Source organism: Mustela nigripes, chromosome 1 (assembly GCF_022355385.1).
Source record: "Mustela nigripes isolate SB6536 chromosome 1, MUSNIG.SB6536, whole genome shotgun sequence".
NCBI classification, from domain to species: domain Eukaryota; kingdom Metazoa; phylum Chordata; class Mammalia; order Carnivora; family Mustelidae; genus Mustela; species Mustela nigripes.
Window position 1 is genome coordinate 255,294,493 of NC_081557.1, and position 16,786 is coordinate 255,311,278.

Sequence of the window (16,786 nt, forward strand, 5' to 3'; positions counted from 1 at the left end):
AAGCAGATATTAGGCAGTTATAAAATATAAACTAAAACATGAGAAAGACCAGTCATATTTTTCCATCCAAATCCTCATGTTAAACAGCTTTCTAAAATAAAGATTTTATATTCCTATGCTTACCATTTGCATTCGGTTCTAGGACAATATGCATGACATACAAGATAATACAGATAAAAAAGAAAAACCCTTTATAGCAATTTTATGACCCACATACGGTATAAATTAAAATTCATGAATTTTAAAAATTAAGCAAATCAATAACGTCATGCATCATTATTATGAATTGAGTAACCAATTAGGAAAGTCTTTTTAAAGTGTACATTCAAGGTAATGATCTTCAGATAATTTTCTGTCCTAACATTCCTGAATGATAATAAAGAATTCTCTTGGGGCGCCAGGGTGGCTCAGTGGATTAAGGCCTCTGCCTTCAGCTCAGGTCATACTCTCAGGGTCCTGGGATCGAGCCCCACATCCAGCCCCACATTGGGCTCTCTACTCAGCAGGGAGCCTGCTTCCCTTCCTTCCCTGCCTCTCTGCCTATTTGTGATCTCTGTCTGTCAAATAGATGAATAAAATCTTAAAAAAAAAAAAAAAAAGAATTTTCTTAGTAGTAGTGACACATTAAAGCCAGTATTCTTAACTGCCGTGCACCAAATGAAGAGACATACGCACACACATTTGACATTTCACACGACTCTTGTATGTCATTTTCTTCATAACCAAGAATTAAGAATGTCAGTTTTTCATCTATAAGTGAAAGCAAGCTACTGTTTTCTTCTAATCTTGCTTTTAATGTGTGCTTTAGGACAAGTAAGCTAAATATTTTGTTTGATGATAAAGATAAAAACGTTTTATTCTATGTTATTTAAAAAATGGTACAAGAATCATATGATCTCCCTGATATGAGGAAGTGGTGATGCAACATGGGGGCTTAAATGGGTAGGAGAAGAATCAATGAAACAAGATGGGATTGGGAGGGAGACAAACCATAAGTGACTCTTAATCTCACAAAACAAACTGAGGGTTGCTGGGGGGAGGGGGTTTGGGAGAAGGGGGTGGGATTATGGACATTGGGGAGGGTATGTGCTTTGGTGAGTGCTGTGAAGTGTGTAAACCTGGTGATTCACAGACCTGTACCCCTGGGGATAAAAATATATGTTTATAAAAAAAAAATGGTACAAGAAATGTTTTCCAGAAATATTTCCAGACCCTTCACTTAGAGATACTGCCAGAGATTTTGATTTTTCAAAATGATCAGATTGGTTGCTGAGACTGCCATTTTCTTGCCGAACTTAATACTTCTACACGCTCCCTGTAGAATTTTCATAGAAGACGAAGCCTGATAGCATTGTTCAATGAAACAAGTAAAAGTAAATGGCAACAATTCAATAAAGTATGGCAGCTGTGGAGAGAAAGTCTTTACAAGCAGGTTTAAACATTTCTTAAGGATCTCCTGATGTTTCATCTCCCGGTAGACTAAATGTGATGAGGAGCAGCGTCCGATGTGTTAACCCACTAACCCACCATATAGCATGACAGATGCTTCCTACCCGAAGGGGTCATGCCTGGGAGAGAGAGAGAGAAGCGGGAGACTGACAGAATGCCCAGGGAGCGTATTGATCCACTGACTCTTTTCTGGTAACCATTACAGAGACATCAGTTGACAGTAATTAAAATGACTTACACACTGGGATGGTTTCAAACTCAAATCTTCGACTGAAGACACCGTAGCCTGCTGCTGTGCGTGCTCGAATTTGGAAGACATATACTGAAGCTGGTTTTAAGCCCTCTGCAGTCACAGTTGTCTCTTTAGATTTGATAATTGTATAGCTGGTTTCTTGGTCCTTGGATTACACATGTAATACAATAAAAAAAGTCAATATATGAATTACTGACAACGATAAAACTTAGAATCATAAATCAGAAAATCAGAAACTAATACTTGTTATTAGTACAAATATACTCTTCTAGAAAAAAAAAAAATCTCTACATCCTAGGGGTGCTGAAAGTGTTTCCTAGAACTCAGAGATGGTAGGTAACATGTTCTCTGGTCATCCACCATGTTTGTCTTTGGCACAAATAAATTTGTAAACTTTTCAAATGATTTGCAGAAGATGAATTCTTTTATAGAGTCTATTTTAGTATTGGTATTTGTGTGTTTATTTTTCTCATAAATATTTATTGGAACACATCTAACATGCTGCCTGTTCACAGGGAAAGGTAGCAAGATCTCATATATTTCCAGGTTTAAGACTTGTGCTTTATATCTTTGGTAATTTTTAATTTCTAATTACATTTAGGGCTTACGAGAAGGAATGAGGACTTGGCTGGAGAACTTTAATTTCAATTCATTAAGCCTAAACAAGGATTACTAAAGAAAAAGTTAAAGAAATATATATTTTTTATTTTTAAAAAACTATCCATTTTTTCACATTTATGTATTTGAGCTGGGTGAGTAGTGAATGGAGATGGAATAAAAAAAAAAAAATCACTGTAAAGATAGCTTGGAAACTTCCTACTTCGACTGCTACCAAAGTCTACACTAACCATACATAACTTCTCCCCACCTCTGAGTTAGTACATTCAATCTTAGACCTACACACTGTAAACATACAGTCCCTCTTCTGAACTTTCTCTTCCCTTGTATTTTTCTGTGTGAATTCTTAACCACCTTTATATTTTCCTTAAGGTTTTTCCACAATTACTACATTTCTGATAGATATTACAGGTTGAATTAATGATAGGTAATGGTTAGAGATCTTTTTCCATTTTTAGGAAGTGGTCTTTGCTTATAGTATCTTGATTGATGACTGTAAACTATCATTTTCTAGATCCTTTCAGAAAATTTTACTTTACTAATAGAAGCATATAGAGAGGGTTTTTGTTTTTTTGTTTGTTTGTTTGTTTGTTTTTTAAGATCTAATGGGAATAACATGTAAAGGACTTTTTTTCTGAAATGAGAAAAAAATTGAAAATAAGAATATAACAATTACTTCTCAAGAATCCCAATAGGGAATATGATTATTATTTAATCTTTATAATACTATTAAAATGTAAAGTAAATACAAACCATGCTCCTTCTCCCTTGAAGTTTATAATCAACAGCAGCACATCATGTTGTGACTTTAGTGTGGATGCAGAAAACATGCTAAAATATAGCAAATCAATTTTTACTTTTATCCTCAGTTATCTTATATGTAAAGTTGGGATAGAAATTGGTGCCTGGATATCCTCATAGACATGTTATAAGAATAAAAAATGTAATGCATGTGAAACACTTACTAAACTAGAAAGTACATGGTATAATTGTCATAATTATTATTTAAATTTTTTCTACTTTGACAAATCAAAGTCAATGGCTAATCATGTTCTATTCTACCACCAATGCAATCTAAAATATACAACCTATCAAACATTTTTTAAAGCAGTTTTACTGCATTACATCCTCATGTAATAAAGTCAAACATGTAGTATTATCTTAGGGTTAAATTCATCCAAATTTCTATATAAATAGGTATGTTCTAATTTCTAAAGCAAATAGGTTTTCTGATGCACTCCACGCAAACAACTATTTTTTTAAATTTTTTTAATGCACAGATTAATATTAAAAGTGCCAATTCTTTAAAGTGCTTAGGAAATACTACTAGAGTTTCGCAAGGATTTAAAGTACATCATCAAATTCTATAAAATTTTACCAAGAAATTTCAATCATTCTCTTCATTCTCAAACATTTAACTTTCTTCTATATACTTTAATTGACCCCTTCTATACGCTAGGAATAAAGCAGTAAAAAAAAAAAAAAAGCAGACAATTTCTTGATGAGTTCCTTTTAAAGGAAGTAAATAGCTTCTATAAACTATTGTAGTTACTGATGTTCTGTGGCTGCTCTAGCTTAAGACCAAATATACAAGACTTTCTCAGTAAGATTATACTATTCACTTTGGCTATAACTGAAGTAGTAATTTCAGCAAGAAATGATAAAATATATGTTTGTTATTACCTGCATTTTGTTTAAAGAGAAGTTGGTTTAAATATTTAGACAAAACTAAGGATTCTGGTATATTTGATATAATTAGGATTTTTACATAAAATATTAACATTTATAATGTAAAGTAAGAGGTTTTTTTGTTTGTTTGTTTTTAAAAAAAGGACAGAATATCAGGGTTAGAATTCAAGCCATGCTATTGTCTAAGGAAGTGTGCAAATGTGGATATACAACTTAACCTCAGTTTTTCCTTCTTTAAAATGGGATAAAATTATTTACTAAGAGCATTGTAAGCAATAGACACGGAGACAGAGATGATATATGGAGCACCCAGCAAATCCCCACAACATAACCAGTTCTAGGTAAATTTGACTTTAGGTCCTGTAGCAAGATGGTAAATTTAAAGCAAATTTAATAAAAAGAAAAAAAAAACTAAAATTTTGTTGTAAACTCCTAACTATTGAAGTTACAATTAATATGACTTGTAAAATTATTAGAAGCTGACACTTCTGCCAGATTGGGGGTGGGGGGCATTACAAGGAAACTGGCATACTGCTCCTTGAAATATTGCATGATCTAATAACAATTGCATAAAATCACACAACACTCTGGTTTCTATATTAACATGTATGTGTAAGTGGTTTCTTCTCTGAGTTCTAATTTTGCATTCTCTTTCTAGGTCGATTGAAATCTATAATAACAGAGGGACTGACTCACCAAAGCATACAACGAAGGGATGGAAAACCATAAATACACATTTCGAGTTACTTAAGCATCTTCCAAAATTTGCTTCTGTTCCATTCTTTTCAGTCACAGTCATATTATAATTTCCTTTTTATAACAAACCCTATCTATACATCTTCAGCACCCACGACCACCAGGCTGCTGGATCCTGGTTAGGGCAATGGCTTTTGCTGCCTTCATGCTCCCACTGAGCAAATGAGCTACATTCCCCAGCTGCTTAGCAAACACTGTTCACATGCAGGGAAGGGAGGGCCTCAGCAGAAGGAGCCAGCTGGCAAACACCCTGCCAAGGGGCAGCTTCCTTTTGCCTCTGCCTTTAATTAAGAGATGGCAATGGGCCCATTACCATGCAGGAGCAGAGAGGCCCAATGACCTCTATTAGAGCAGGGCAACGGCGGGCAGTAATGCCAGCTGGCAAATGCAGAAGCCCTGGAAAGCTCTGCCACCTGTGTCTGGCCAAGAGCCATCCAATAAAATGGCGGTAGCCTCTGAAGGTTCAAAATGAGCTCTGGAAATCGATCAGGACCCCCACCTCAATACATGCTATAAGAGCTCATTATCTTTTTCTTCTTCTTTTTCTTTTTTTTTTTTTTCCAGAAAATATTAAAGAAAAAAAAAAAAAAACCTTTCATGTCTTTTATTGGTATGCTCAATAATTGTGCTTGGCAAAAAGTTCTTGGAGTTAATATTTTCGCTGTAAAAAGGAAAACACTGACTAAGAGAAGTTAATAACTTCCCCCAAATAATATATAAAGGTTTTGCTGCTTTTTAGGAATGTAAATGAACAAATTACTCTACATTTACTAAGGCTATATAGAAATAATTTCTTAAGTTATTTTTTTCTTAGGCTGAGTTATAAAAATAATAGAGTGTATAACATAGCATTGAATGTAAGATATTAAATATAAAGCTAAATTTTCATGAAATAAGTATAATTTGAAAAAATTGAACTATGAAGGAAATAATTCCACAATATGGTTAAAATTCATTAGAAGGATTATTAAGAGAAAAGGACTTTGCCTATCATTTGTTGAAAAACTGTTTCACTTAAAGAAAAAATTATAAATCCTTGCTTTTATTGAGTATTATGCATATGAGATTCACGCACATGCTGGTAACAGTAAAATCAATGAAAGATTACTCATAAGGGGAAAAAAATAGGATAATTCGTTAGAAACAAAAAAGAAACCAGACATTTGGTCCTTTGGTCCAGCTAGTTGCTTTAGGGGAAGAAAACCATACCAAAAAAAAAAAAAAAAAAAAAAGACATCAAATTTTAGTCTTCTTGCTGTTGAACTTTATTTCATCTATAATATATATTCAAATACAGAGTTTTGGTGAGTAGTATTCAAAAGTTTTTTAGATACTCCCTTTTTTTAATTTATTTTTTTAAAGTAGGTCAATGCCCAATTTGGGGCTCAAACTCACAACCCTAAGATCAAGAGTTGTGTGCTCCACTGACTAAGCCAGCCAGCACCCCTAGTACATCATTATTTTTAAATGTCATTATATATTTCAACTTCTTTTGAAATCAACTTCAATTACAATAAAAATTTGAAACTCAGAATACTTACAAAAAAATCAGTCTATGTCACATATGCATATATATATATCCTGTTTTTCCTTAGTATACAGTAATAAAATTTATAAAACAATGAATAAGGATGTAAACCTTGATTTAACAAATTATTTTGGATACAGGGTGTGTTTAGATTGTAGAGCTCTTGAATTTAAAATGCAGTTTTGAGTACTACTCCCAGAGAAACAAGAATCAATAGGGAATATGAATGACACAATATTTTACTCAATTTGTCATATTTTTTATAATAAATACTGTAAACCATATTCCAAAATAGTTTTTTGTTTTTTTAAGATTTTATTTTTCAGTATTCTCTACACCCAGCACGGGTCTTGAACTCATAACTCCGAGACCAAGAGTTGCATGCTCCACTGACTAAGCCAGCCAGGTGCCCCATACCAACATAGTTTTGTCTCATAGATATTGTATTAGTACATTCTTGGTGAATAATATATTTGATAATACATTTTTCTTTATGAAATAGAAGTATCTTCATTTATGCTCCCTAAAGATTCAATAGTTATTTGTAATGCTACCAGCAAGTCATTCCTAAAAGGATTACTGAGTAATCCTTCAAAAGTAATAATCTGCTATTTCTTTACCTATTTATAAAATCAATATAAGAACTTAACACAGGCATTCAAAACCTAGAAAGGATATGTAGACATTTCTACTGTCCCCCTGCCCCACCCACTACTGTTTTATTATCATTATCTTCACACAGGTAATTGTTAAATCAATGAATAAAAGAAACAATTTTTAGGAAAAAAAAAAACTCTATAATGCTATGCATTATTTAATGTATTTCAATGTATTTACCTAAACTCTTTCATCTATGCATATACACAAAATGTTGAATTTTTAAATAAGTATTTTTCCTGGTATTTTTGCATCAGTACAAGGAGAACCATTTATCCCTCTCTCTCTCTTTTCCAACGTGCTAACAAGAACAATTTCTCTGGGATTGCAAAGTTTTTAACTTCTTCTTATCCTCTTCACTATTCACTCTGAGAGAGAGAGTGTTGGCTCCATGAGTTTAGGGAAAGCAATTGAGCATATGTTTGTAATGTTTTCTGCTCCTACTTTCATAGGAATCATACTTTTTTTTTCCAAAATTTTTTAATTTATTTTTATTTGTTTTATAAACATATAATGTATTTTTATACTCAGGGGTACACGTCTGTGAATCGCCAGGTTTACACACTTCACAGCACTCACCATAGCACATACCCTCCCCAATGTCCATAACCCCAGCAACCCTCAGTTTGTTTTGTGAGATTAAGAGTCACTTATGGTTTGTCCCCCTCCCGATCCCATCTTGTTTCATGTATTCTTTTCCTACCCCCTAAAACCCCCCATGTTGCATCACCACTTCCTCATATCAGGGAGATCATATGATAGTTGTCTTTCTCCGCTTGATTTATTTCCCTAAGCATGATACCCTCTAGTTCCATCCACGTCGTCGCAAATGGCAAGATTTCATTTCTTTTGACGGCTGCATAGTAGGAATCATACTCTTGAGTCAGAGTTTCCTATCCACCAGTGAGAGTCTGGTTTGAGCACTTGTCTATCTTTATCTCCTCTATTGGAAGCTTTGTTGTTCTAAGTAGTGTATGCCATTCAGATCCAGACTGTATAAAAATCAAAGTAAAATGGAGGTGGGAGGTATAGGAAGACCCATGGTGACTACATATCTAAGCTATATACTATAGTTCCTCTTTAGAAATTTAAGTTCACCTTTATTTTCTGTCTTATTTCTTTGTCAATAGCTCACTTGGTTGTGGATTCAGAAGAGAGAAAAAGGAATAATTGATGCCTTTATTTTTTTTTAAAGATTTTATTTATTTATTTGTCAGAGAGATAGAGAGAGCACAAGTGGGGAGAGTGGAAGAAGGAGAATCAGGCTCCCCACTGAGCAGGGTGCCTGATGCGGGGCTCAATCCCAGGACCCAGAGATCATGACGTGAGCTGAAGGCAGTCGCTTAACCAATTACGGGCACCAACCAGGCACTTCTAATTACTGCCTTTAAAACTCAGGACTTCTATGGAAAAACATGCAAGAGTAGACCTAAGAGACAACTTAAGAAAGAAGAAATTAAGAAAATGTAGGAAATGGGAGGCGTACGTTTTTGCTTTTATGTCTTCTCATTTTAAAATGCAGTTTATAGGGCACCTGGGTGGCTCCGTGGGTTAAGCCTTTGCCTTCGGCTCAAGTCATGATCTCAGAGTCCTGGGATCAAGACCCACATCGGGCTCTCTGCTCAGCAGGGAGCCTGCTTCCCCCTCTCTCTCTGCCTGCCTCTCTGCCTACTGGTGACCTCTCTCTCTTTGTCAAATAAATAAATAGAATCTTAAAAAGAAAATAAAACACAGTTTATAATACAGTATCAGGTTCTTTATATGGATTTTAAAATTATGCTTTACATTCATATCTTATCTACCCATACCTCCTTAAGAGCATAGGTATTAGGCAGGGTTAATGGCTATAGCCATATGTATTTTTCCTTATAGTACAGGGCAGATGGGCCTGAAGTTCAAGAACTGAAGTAGTTACAACATTTCAAAAGGTTCTATGTTGTGAAACCTAGTTAAGCTGATGTTAGACTCCATGGCAGTAGTCTGGCAGCAAAATTATTTGGCAGCAGCAGAACAGAGTGCTCCCTATACATTTCTAGCCTCCATAATCATGACTGCAGAATCAATTGTCCTTGATCTACACATAGAATTGCAACACATTTTTCTAAAAATTGGATAATTTCAGTTGCTAAAGTGAAAAAAGAAAAAGAAGCGGAAGAAGATAAAAGGGCATTCTTTAACTTATTACTCTTACCTTTTCAAAATATTTGATTTCATACTCTAGGATGATTCCATTTGGACGATCTGGCTCTTGCCAAGACAAAGAGATGCTGTTTTTTGCAATCTTCCCCTTTTTCACATTGGTGACTGGAGAGGGAGCTGCAAAATAGTGTAAATAAAGAGTAGCAGGATTAACAGAGCCCTGAAATTACAATGAGCTATAATGTAGCATAATACTACATTAACAATTTACCAAGAACTACATTAACAATTAAATTTTATTTTAACCTGAAAACAATTTTACTTTCCTTTACATAATAAAAAGTTCTAGAGATTATAAAATGTTTTACAAATATAAATCAAGTATCCTGAGAATTTTCTTAAAACTATAGTCATATAGAATCGTAGGTGTACATTTTCTCTCTGAAGTTTAGAAACATAAATGAACTATCTTATTTTTCTTACAGAATAAAGACATTCCTGATGAGCTTATATATCGTCCATGTTTCTAAAGTTATTGGCACTGCATAACATATATCCTATTATGCGAGTACACATGATTTTACATAAATATGTGCATACATATGTATATGTTATGAAAATGTGGTTTTATGTATACATATACATAAATGTATACATATACATAAATGTGAGCCTACACAACATATAGGCTCTTTATTTTTTAATCATGTGGGTGCTATAGTCATTAATAAAATCATCAGTTAAATATAGTGGGGGTTGCTTTCAAAAATATATTATTAAACTTGCAGTATTTCTTGAAAGTAACAGCAGATAAGATAAGCATTGTCTTAATCTGAAAGTTTTTCCTCTAAGGAACAAGAAAAAAATGTGCAGTCCCACAATATAATATTAGAAGTCCTAGCCACAGCAATTAGGCAAGAAAAAAAAATAAAAGCATCCAAATTGGAAGAAAATAAAAGCGTCATTATTTGCAGATAACATGATTTTTGCAGATAACATATATAACATATATATATATGTAAAATCATATATATATATATATATATACACACACACACAGCTAAAGACTCTACCAAAAAAGCTGCCAAAATTAATAAATTATTTTAGTCAAGTTGCAGGATACAAAATTAATATACAGAAATCTGTTGTGTTTCTATACACTAATAATGAACTAACAGAAATAGAAATTAAAAGGGCAATCACATTTACAAATACATTAGAAAGGATATATATCTAGGAATAAATTTAACCAAAGACGTGAAAGACCTGTATTCTGAAAACTATAGACACTGAAGAAAGAAATTAAAGACAACACAAATAAATGGAAAGATATGCTATGCTCATGGGTTGGAGGAATTAATACTTTTTAAATGTCTATACCATCCAAAGCAATTTACAAATTCAGTCTACACCCTACCAAAATACTAATGAAATTGTTTGTATAACTATAACAAATAATCCTAAAGTGTGTACAGAATCACAAAAAAACCCAAATAGCCAAAGCAGTCTTGAAAAAGAGTAAAGAAGTCGGAGTATCACACTACTTGATCTCAAACTATACTTCTAGGCTATAGTACTCAAAACAGTATGATATTGGAAGAAAAACCGACACATAGATCTATGGAATGGATAGAATAGAAAGTCCAGATATAAACCCACAGATATATGGTCAATTAATTTATGATAAATGAAGGAAGAACATACAATGGGAAAAGAGTTTTTTCCATAAGGAATGTTCCGAACATTGGACGGTCACATGAGCAAGGATGAAATGGGCCTCTTATGTTATACACAAAAATTAATTTAAAATGAATCAAAGACTTGAATGTAGGATTCGAAACATAAAACTCTTAGGAGAAATACAGTAATCTCTTTGACACTCTTCTTGTGATATTTTTTTAGATATGACTTCTCTGGCAAAAACAACAAAAGCAAAAATCTATTTAAAAAAAAAAAGAAAAGGACTGCATCAAACTAATCTTTGCACAGTAAAGGAAATCGTTGACAAAATGAAAAGGCAACATACTGAATGATAGAAGATACTTGAAAACCATGTATCTTATAAGAGGTTGATATCAAAATGTATAAAGAATTCATCCAACTCAATAACAACAACAATAACAAAAAACACCTGATTTAAAAAATGGGCAGAGGATCTGAGTAAATATTTTTCCAAAGAGGACACATAGATATGCCTGTCAACAGGCATATGAAAAGATACTCAGTGTCACTAATCATCAGAAAAATGCAAATCAAAACCACAATGAGACAGCCTCACACCTGTCAGAGTGAGTATTATCACAAAGACAAGAAATAACAAGTGTTGACAAGGATGTGAACAAAAGGGAACTCTTGAGCACTGTTGGTGGATAAGTTGGTCCAGCTGCTATGAAAACAAAATGGAGATTCCTCAAAAAATTAAAAATAAAACTACTATAACATCTAGCAATTCCTCTTCTGGGTATCTTTCCAAAAAAGAATGAAAACACTAATTTCACAAGATATATATACCCCTATGTTCATTGCAGCTTATTTATAATAGCCAAGACATGGAAGGAACCAAAGTATCCATCAATAGATGAATAGAAATAAAAGATGCTGTATATACTTATGTGATATATCTGTTCTATAGCTGTAGACATACACTCACCCACCCACACATATACACAAGGGGATATTACTTAGCCATACACACACACACACACACACAAAAAAAAAAAAACCCAAAAACAAAAACAACTAAATCTTATGACAACATGGATGGATCTAATACATAGTATACCAAGCGAAATAAGTCTTACAGAGAAAGACAAGTTCTATATAATTTCACTTATGAGCTGAAAAAACGAAAACAAACTAACAAAACAGAAACAGAATCACAGTTACTGAAAATAAACTAGCTGTTGCCAGAACTGGGAGAGGGGGAGACAGATGAAATAGGAGAAGGGGATTGAGAGGTATCAACTTACAGTTATAAAATAAATAAGTTAGAGATGTAATGTACAGCATAGGGAATAGAATCAATAATACGGCAGCAATTTCGTAAGGTGACAGATGATAACGACCTATCATGGTGATCATTTTGTAATGTATAAAAAATATTAACTCACTATCTTGTGCACCTGAAACTAATATAATATTGCATGTCAGTTATTGTTTAATAAAAAAGAAACATTTTCTTTCATTTCCAGCTCTCCCAAGTATTTTATTAGAAGTCACAAATACTTATGATGTTCATTGCTATCTGTCAGTGCCTATTGAATGAATTTTTGATGAAAATAGAAAAAAATCTGTGCTATTTTAATGTGTCTGGATTTCAAACATATGAATATTTGATTCAACATCCGTTTTGTCAATCTGTAGAGATTTGTATCGATTCTGGGTTTGACAATACAAATATGTATTGACTAATATTTTTCTTGATGTAGATTAGCTTTATTTGTGTAATTTTTAGCTTTGATTAGTAGAAACCATCATGCACTAGTGGATGGTGTGTGTGTGTGTGTGTCTAGAGAGAGTAATAATGTATATTATATAATATGTATATATTATGTATATTATAATGCACATATAAGGTAGAAAAGATGAGTGATAGTGAGTAGTGTATAGCCCTAACTGAACAGTATTAAACATGTGGTGAGATTAAATTACATATATATTAATTATATATAATTTATATATGTAGAATGTATATAGATAATATATCACACATATAGATAATATATTACATAGCATTATATAGGTGTGTCTATATATGCATATGTGTGTGTATGTGTGTGTGCATATATATATATATATATATATATATATATAAAATTTATTCACTCTAGAGTAGAAGACAAATCCAGAATCACATACAAGGATCAACATGTCTGGCACTTGGCATCTTTTCTCACTTCATCTCCTGCTAACTGTGCCCTGGCTTTCTGTTCTTAGGCAACTTCAGACACACTTTGGCCGAAGACCTTTGTACAAGCATTTTATCATTCTATCATTCTATCTTGGTACAAGCTTCTCACCCTGACTTCTCTGGGGTCTCTCCTTCTCCCGTAGTTTTCTGTCCACCCTGACTGAGGTAACCCCCACCTTTCCCACTTCTCCTCACCATGTCCTCTGCTCCTTTGGGGTTTTATTTTTCTAATTAACTCTTGCTCTTGCACTACCTGATATACATATCTGAATATAAATTTACTTTTTTTGATCCTCTCAAGTAGAATGTAATTTTTAGGAGGACTGGGATATTGTTTATTTTATTCACTGCTGAATTCCTACATCTAAAACAATGCCTGAGACAGAGGAGGGTCCAATAAATACGTATGGAATGAATGGTGAAAATCAAAGCAATACATACAAAATCTTTTAAAAGGTTTAAGCCTTTTAAAATAAAAATTATTTTAAATGTCAACAAAATTAACTATGAAATTCAAAGATCAAGTATATCTTTTAATAAAATTAAAATAAATAAAAACAGATAAGACCTGTAGGAGAGAAAAATTAGCTGTTTAGTGTTTTATATACCAACAGGGTGATAATGACTTTGGTATATCAATGTGTACTTTTATTCTTTCAATCACAGAGTTTTGTCAAACTCAGGCCCAGAGGGTTCATAGTTTCGCTTTATCTTGTTTTCTTAAACATGTCCAGTTCCTCAGAATTTTCTGCATACTACAGAACACACAATGTGCATATAAAACCAAATTGCCTAAAATTATCTTGAAATTGAATTTTGTTTATCTGTATGGAAATTGTAATTGACTGGTAATTCTCACAGTCATATTTTGATATAGGGTCAAAGTTTCGATTGATTTCCTAGTGAGGGGAAAGTCATCTCATATTTGCCATTATGGACAAAGCATCAAGAAGGCATGGAAACAAGAAAGAGCAAGCTATGGGCCCCATAGTTCACAGTACCTGTAGCAACATAGCAAATATACTCAAGTAGAAACAGTAACAAGTTGATGGTAGGGCCACTTTTCTATTCATGAACTGAATTTAACATGTATGCTCCAGGGACACCTGGGTGGCTCAATCAGTTAAGTGTCTGTCTGCCTTTTGCTCCAGTCAGGATCCCCGCATCCTGGGATTGAGCCCGATATCTGGCTTTCTGCCTGCTTCTCCCTCTCCTTCTGCTTGCCTCGGCCTGCTTGTGATTTCTCTCTCTCTCAAAAATAAATAAATAAAATCTTTTAAAAAATTTAAAAAAGTATGCTCCATGAAGGTAGGGATTAATTTGGTTTAGTTCTCTACTATAAAAAAAATTACCAGAAAATTACTTGGTATCTAAAAACTTAAGAAATATTTTTTGAATGGATGCATGACTGAATGAATGGGAAATACATAATGTATCATTCAAAACAGTTTGCTTCATAAGCATAGGATAGGATCTTATTTGGGGATTTGTGTTTTATTTTAAAACAATCCTTTGGGGCACCTGGGTGGCTCAGTTAGGCATCTGCTTTTGGCTCAGGTCATGATCCTGATCCTGATCCCGGGGTCCTGGAATTGAGCCCTGCATTGGGCTCCCTGCTCAGCGGGGAATCTGTTTCTCCCTCTGCCTCCACCCCTCCCCAGCACTGCTGTACTCATGCTCTCTCTCTCTCCCTCTCTCAAATAAATAAATAAAATCTTAAAAAAAAAAAACCTCAATGTTTTAATAAAATAATTAACCATTTCAAAGTGAAGCTATCAAATAAATATTAACATATATAACCAGTTTGAAGTGGAATACTTTGTTATTTACTTTCATCCATCAAAGTTAAACAGAAATTGTGTAGCTTTCAAAGACTGCTTGATTTAAAACAAAACAAAACAAAACAAAACAAAAAACATTGTTTTCCAAACTCAGTTTTCTCAGAGCCTAAAAGGTATTCTTTAAAGCTTGGTCCGGATGGAGAGAGAAGACCATACTCAGGTTAGAATCCTTCAGGAACAAACTGCACTGAAATGATTCCTCTGTGATAAGACCATCTCTGCCTCATTTAGGTAAAGCTGTTGAAAGTGGGACCACTGACAGCTCCCACGGACGTAATGATGATGTACAAATTGTGAATGGCAGTGCTTTACTTTTGTAAAGTATTCTACGGATATTATGCACATTAAAACAGCTGTAACCAGATTTGTCAGCATCAAGGGCATGTTTAATTTATCTTAGTCATCTTCCCCACTGATACCTTTCACTCTACCCGCTGAACCTTTTATTAAGTGAGCCAGGAACAAAATGAGAATGATGACTTAGAGCATTACTGCTTGTGAAATTTTGTTGGATGGTGTTAAATCATACAACCATTACTGGCATAGGGCAGGAATCACAAAAATACTAAAGAAATCAAGTTGTGATTAGAACAAAATAATTTATGTAAATTCTGCATTTCACATTTTGGGTTGTTGGAAACATTCCAAATTTGTTTCTGCATTACAGCTTCTATAGTGGAGATTATCTTTAAGTACCAGTATAATATGCAAGATGCTCATCTGTCAGCCTAGAAATAGTTCCCATTCCCATAGGCTAATGTTTGTGTCTGTTCCCTCAACCCTTTTTTTTTTTTTTTAGTTTAAAATAGTTTTACACTTAGAGAAAGATTATGAAGAGAGTATAAAAAGTTCCCATATATCCCACACCTAGTGTCTCCTATTAGGAATATCTTACAGTAGCATATATAATACATCCGTCACAATTAATGAAAATATTGACACATTATTATTATCTAAAGTCCACTTACTTAGTTTTTACCTATTACCCTTTATCTGTCCCAAGATTGCATCCAGCCTACCATATTACCAGGAGAGTCAACACATCTTAGGACCCTCTCGGTTGTAATACTTTCTCAGACTGTCTGAGTTTGTGATCTTGACATTTTGACTGGTTAAGTATTAGACTATCTCTCAATTGTTATTGATGTGATGTTTTTCTCATGATTAGACTGGAGTTATGAGTTTTGGGGTAAAGACTACAAGGGTAAAACTCCATTTCATTATGTCATATTAAGGATACACACTATCAGCATAACATCACTATTAGGTTAACCTTGTTTGCCTGATGGTAGTAGTGTTAATCAGGTTTCTCCACTGTAAAATTATTCTTTTTTCCAGTTTCCTGTAATCTCTGGGAGGAAGTCACTATGTGCAGCTTGAATTTAAGGAGTGAGGAGTTACACTCCACCTCTTTGCGGGGGGAGTATTTGCATAAATTATTTATTCTGCATAGGAGATTTGCCCATTCTTCCTTATTTGTTTTGTTTGTTTGTTTAATCATGAATTTTTAAAAGATTTTTATTTATTTATTTTACTGAGAGATCACAAGTAGGCAGAGAGGCAGGCAGAGAGAGAGAGAGAGAGGAAGCAAGCTCCCTGGTGAGCAAAGAGCCCAGTGCAGAGCTTAGTCCTAGGACCCTGAGATCATGACCAGAGTCACAGGCTTAACCCACTGAGCCCCCCAGGTGGCCCTAATCATATATTTATACCAATATGGACACATAGATATTTTTTTTTTTTTTACATTTTGGTATAAAATCTAATGCTTTATTTTGTAACTCAGATTGTTAAAGCTTTGACAATTGATTACTCTTTCAGTTAGCTCCTATGTCTCTTTGACATACCCGTATCAAACCCGTGTGGGTTTGTTAGTTTGCTTCACACCCCCGCAATAGTTTTCTTTTCTTTTCTTTTCTTTTTTTTTTTATAAACTCTCTGGCATTACT

General features: G+C 33.8%; 1 protein-coding gene across 5 annotated transcripts in view; it reads right to left on the reverse strand.

The window, feature by feature from the left end:
- EPHA5 (EPH receptor A5) overlaps window positions 1–16,786 on the reverse strand; it is a 348,718-nt gene that overhangs the window by 88,098 nt on the left and 243,834 nt on the right. For all 5 annotated transcript variants that reach the window (XM_059384724.1, XM_059384717.1, XM_059384701.1 and 2 more), the window contains 2 exons: window positions 9,142–9,266; window positions 1,688–1,847 (listed from right to left, as the gene is read on the reverse strand). In XM_059384724.1, coding sequence (XP_059240707.1) covers window positions 1,688–1,847; window positions 9,142–9,266 — 285 coding nt within the window. The remainder of the gene's footprint in view (window positions 1–1,687; window positions 1,848–9,141; window positions 9,267–16,786) is intronic.